Here is a 4,886-nt window from a genome sequence, read left to right as displayed (position 1 = left end):
ATGGTGCAGTGTTTTGCTTTTACTCTCTGTGCTGAGGCTGAGCTGTCCATGCTCACAGTGATGTCGTATGACCGCTATGTGGCCATCTGCCTTCCACTGCACTATGACATCATCATGGATGTCCACAAGTGTGCTCTCGGGGTTCTAGGTGTCTGGATCAGTGGTGTCATTTCTGGAACTATGCACACAGCGGCCATTTTCTCCATGCACTTCTGTGGCTCCCATGTCATTCACCAGTTCTTCTGTGACATCCCCCAGCTCCTGAAACTCTCTTGTTCAAATGAGTATATCAGCGATATCGGGGTCACTGCCTTTCTATCTTTTATGGCCTTTCTTTGTGTCGTTTTTATTGGACACTCCTATATCCAGATATTCTCTACTGTGCTGAGGATGCCGTCTGCTGAGGGCAGAGCTAAGGCCTTCTCCACTTGCCTTCCCCACCTCGCTGTGGTCATTTTATTCATTTCAACCGGCATCTTTGAGTTTCTCAAGCCCCCTTCTGACTCTCCCAGTGCACTGGACATTTTGCTGACTATTATGTACACAGCTGTGCCCCCAACATTCAATCCAATGATCTACAGCCTGAGAAATCAAGCTATGAAGGCAGCTTTAAGGAAGGTTTTCCAAAGAAGACAAGCCTGAGGCCCATCTGTAGAGTGTAACTTAGACACAAGTTAAATATATACTGGGAAAACTATTGGCTTTAAATAAGTCCAGAGAAGTGAAAATTAGGTGAGTTTATGACAGAATCAGAATCAGACTGAGGTCTCAAGTCTGAGAACAAGCTCCAAGTAATTCTGGAAAATCTGCCTGAACTCTGAATCCTCAAGAAGATTTGATATAATTTATAACGAAACATTTCAAGATATGGACTGGGAACCATCTGGTACATTTATGTAATTTCTTTGATGCATTGAAGAAAACAGGAAAATTCATTAGGGTTTTCCCTGTTTAATGTGTCATTTTCTCTGGCAAGTAGGAGGTTTAGTCCTGCCATCACATAGAGGCTGTTTTTTGTTTGCTTGTTTTTTAAGATGTATTTATTTATACATACAAAACTGGGGTACAGGCCCGAAGTTCAGGGGAGGCAAGAGGGTTCACCAGAGACAGGGGGGAGCAGAACAGACAGATGGACGATGTACACTGCTGGGGGAGCAGCGGGTGGGTCAGGAGAGGTCTCCTGCGCCCTGTGGATCACCTCAGAGGCCAGGGACAGAGCTCACACTGAAGTGGTTGTGGCCAGCCTGCAGTGCTGTGTCCTAATGCGGTGTGCCACCAGGGAGGGCCCAGGGTTTTTTTTTTTTTTATTTATTTTTTTTTCAGAGGTAACAATATCTGAAATGCTTTTTCACAAGAAAACAGGAGACACTTTTCATGGGCACAATTTCACAAGTCCAGCCCAGCTGCATTAACTCTTGACTTGTGCCCTTATGTGGAATAAAGGGGCATGGTACCCCCTAAGGTAAGTTTGATTAACCAAACACAACAACGACAAGCAAAAATAAAGCTAACAGAAAATGAGCACAGAGAAATTTGTCACATATGAGTTTTGTCATGGCTTGTGCACTATTCACAGAATAGCTCTGAAACCATTTCTCCTTTAATGGTTTCATGAAGTAGTGGTAAAAATTCATGAGAGTGGTTGAATCTAAATGATAGAAAAGGGAAGTCTAATATTGACTTATAAAACTTTCCAAACATCATTTGATGTTTTTCCATACTTGGAAAGTATGGACAGGAGAAGATGTTTTGTAAAATAATTTTTCAGTTCTTTTGCCAAGTTTCTACTGATATGATATAAATCTTTAGTTTTGAGGAATAAATTTTGGCTAATATATGTAAATAAATATGCCAGTAAAATAATGATTAAAACTCTAAAATGATAAAAACATATTAATAATTAATAATTTGCCCCCATGAAAAGGGAACAGACTTCTGGTGACAGCTGACAAGGTTGGGGAATCCAATGGACATGGTGATTATGGTTAATAACACCTAACGACATGGATGTAGCATGTAGTTGCTAATAATAAAAATAAATTTTCTCATGGCAAAACGGGTAGAAATTTATATGACATGATCCATGTATTTCTAATAATACAGAGATTGTGATTTTTATAAATTATCTGTGGCAAATCAAAACATTGTTTATCTTAAGTGTGCACAAAGCTTTATGACAATTATGTGTCAATAAATTTGGAATAAGCTCAGGCTCTCGATTTTCCTGTCTACCAGGGACACACTTCAGCTTTGTGTCTGAGATAGTGTGAAGTGAGAAGGATGGAAAGTGGTATTCTATGCAAATGGAATACATAAGGTTTTATGGATGGTGACACTGGCATTAGATAAAGTGAAAAACTTTAAGAAGAGACAGCCTCCCTTTTATATAATGATAAAAATCACTTAAATAATGGTTATGTGAAAAGATAAGCAAAACTGAAAAACACTAATCTAGATTAACAAAAAGTGCTTCCTGAAGAAAAGCAGAAATAGTAGAGGAGACATTATAACTCATGCCAGCAAGAGAAAGGGTCATAACGGATGACTACAAACAGTGATTTGACAACACATTTAAGACCTTTTGGAAATGGACACTTTCAATAACCATACCTATACAAAGTTTAAATGATCAAGTAATAGAATCTGACAAACCAGTTTTGAGTAAGGAGTTTGAACAAACATCAAGAATGATAAAAATCATGGCCCTCTAGGTAGGCAAACAAAGCGTTTGGGAAAATTCAATATCCTTTCATCATGAAATCTCGACCAGTCAAGTGTAGTGGTATGCACTTCAACTTAATAAAGACCACATATGTAGCCATGCTTTATGCAGGGATGCCGCACTGATAGGTTAATTTCCCCTTGATGCATAGTGTGGACAATCATTTCCCAGTTGTGCACAAAGCACAGGTACCTTGAATTTTGTTATTCAGGTGTTTATCATTTTACTGTGGCTTTAGACTCAGAGAATTTTAGAGGTAGAAAAAAATTTAGAGATCATCATGGCCAACATCCTACCCAAATTAAAGATGTGTATCATCAATGTAGACTGTTAAGCATTGTCAGTCTGAATAGTTACATGACCTCAGTGCATCTTCAGAACACTGTATGTACTAGTCAAATGCGAAAACATGCCAAATCTTTGCTATTTTATGTCTTTACTTTTTCTTTTCTTAATATGTGAAAAGACACTCTTATCCTGCTAATATTAACAATTATTCAGATATGTGTTTCCACTTGTATAATTTTCTGTAGCCATTTTTAAATGCTTTGTACAAATGAAGTTTGGAAATTCTAATATTTTTCCCTTTTCCTCAATTTTAATATATATGTTCTCCTTCATGAGCTCAAAACTTGCAAGTCTATGTATTTTTATGATGTATTTTTTCAGTGATATATTTTTTTGTTGTTTTATGTCATCAGAAATCATTAGATATTTCCCTCAGTCATTCTAATAGAATATTTATTCACCAAATTAAGCAGCACAGATACAAGTACTGAATGGTTGACTTAAGGTGAAGCTTTGCATACTATTCTTAGTTCATAAGTATGTGATGCATTGACGATTAGTTGAATTATTGTGCTAACATTATAGTTTATTTGTTATGAAAACCAGCTGAGATCTACTTTGTGGTATTAAAAAAAAAAAAGCTGGAAATTCACATGTGTGAAAAGATAGCCAAGGCAAAGACTTGTTTTTGATGGCTGCATGCTTGTTTACTATTCAGTCTGGGCTTAATGTTGAATCAATGAGTTTATTTTCAAAGCAATTATTATGTCATGCTAGGTAAATCATAGACCATACAGCCAATTCTAAAAATGTGACTACTTCTTAGTTCTCCATTGAAAGGGAAATTACAATGCCATTTAGTGGTATAAGACTAGGGAGCACTTCATTGCTTCATTTGTATCATCCAATGGTATTTAGCCCTTTTCAGAAAAGGGGGATGTTTACTAGGCATTATAATATTAAACTAATTTAGTTAGTTTAACCTAAATTTAAATTTAAACTTAAAATTAAACACATAACTGCTTAAGTCAATTAATAGAACTGAACTAAGTTTGTTTGGGGGGGATTCATGAACCCAACATATGTTATAATATTTTTCAATAATTTTGTCAATAAACACAAACAACTTGAAATTCCAGGTTACTAGGTAAGATAATTAAGTCAACTCAACAGAATGAAGAATCTCTACAGGAACAATAAATATTACTATAAGTTTTGGCCCCAGGGTATTTACTAGGATCACCAAATACCCTCCGCATTTACAAATTCTTCCTGTGCCAGCAGACCTGGTAACCTAACCCCCAGAGACCAAAAGAATTGAAATGGACTTATGTTTTTTCAACTGTTCGCATTTTTTCTGAAATTTGAGTGAAGTATCAGCTGCGCACACTGACAGTTTCTCCTTCTGTTGAGGGAAGATGTTCTTGAATATGTTCTGGTGAGTTCCTTTAGGTTTTATGAAAATGTAGATTACAAAAATAATAAAAATCCAATAAACTACTTATTTAAAATGGGCACGATAACAAATTATTGCAATTTCACTTGTAAAATATGAAATACTATGCATTATTTTAATGGAAATTAGGTATCTAGAAGAGGACATGGTAAACTCTTTCCATTACAGAATCATTTCATGGAGTGTAATTCCTCTCTTCTGGAAATACTTTCTTTAAATTTTAATTCTAATTCAGCATTAATTTTCCTTGGATTCATATTATTTATCAATACTTATAGTAGTGAATTAAAAGATACTTGAAATGTTATCTACAGCACAAATCACAGCTAAGTTGTTGAGGTACAGTAAGAACATTTGTCAATTGAGAATGGATCAAATATTTTATTGAAAGCAATGTAATCCACATTTTCCAATTTTATA

General features: G+C 35.8%; 1 protein-coding gene across 1 annotated transcript; it reads left to right on the top strand.

Moving 5' to 3' along the window:
• LOC101634368 (olfactory receptor 14J1-like) lies at positions 1 to 642 on the top strand. Its single transcript, XM_004695778.1, has one exon. It carries the CDS (start codon positions 1 to 3, stop codon positions 640 to 642), a length of 642 nt encoding a protein of 213 aa, XP_004695835.1.
• Positions 643 to 4,886: the final 4,244 nt, after the last annotated feature.

Source organism: Condylura cristata, unplaced genomic scaffold, assembly GCF_000260355.1.
Source record: "Condylura cristata isolate star-nosed mole 26May11 unplaced genomic scaffold, ConCri1.0 scaffold00336, whole genome shotgun sequence".
Lineage (NCBI taxonomy): Eukaryota > Metazoa > Chordata > Mammalia > Eulipotyphla > Talpidae > Condylura > Condylura cristata.
This window is presented reverse-complemented; position numbering and strand designations above follow the sequence as displayed.

What these genes read in the sequence shown, in the direction of transcription:
- LOC101634368 (XM_004695778.1), top strand. Translation starts at nt 1, where the DNA reads ATGGTGCAGTGTTTTGCTTTTACTCTCTGTGCTGAGGCTGAGCTGTCC.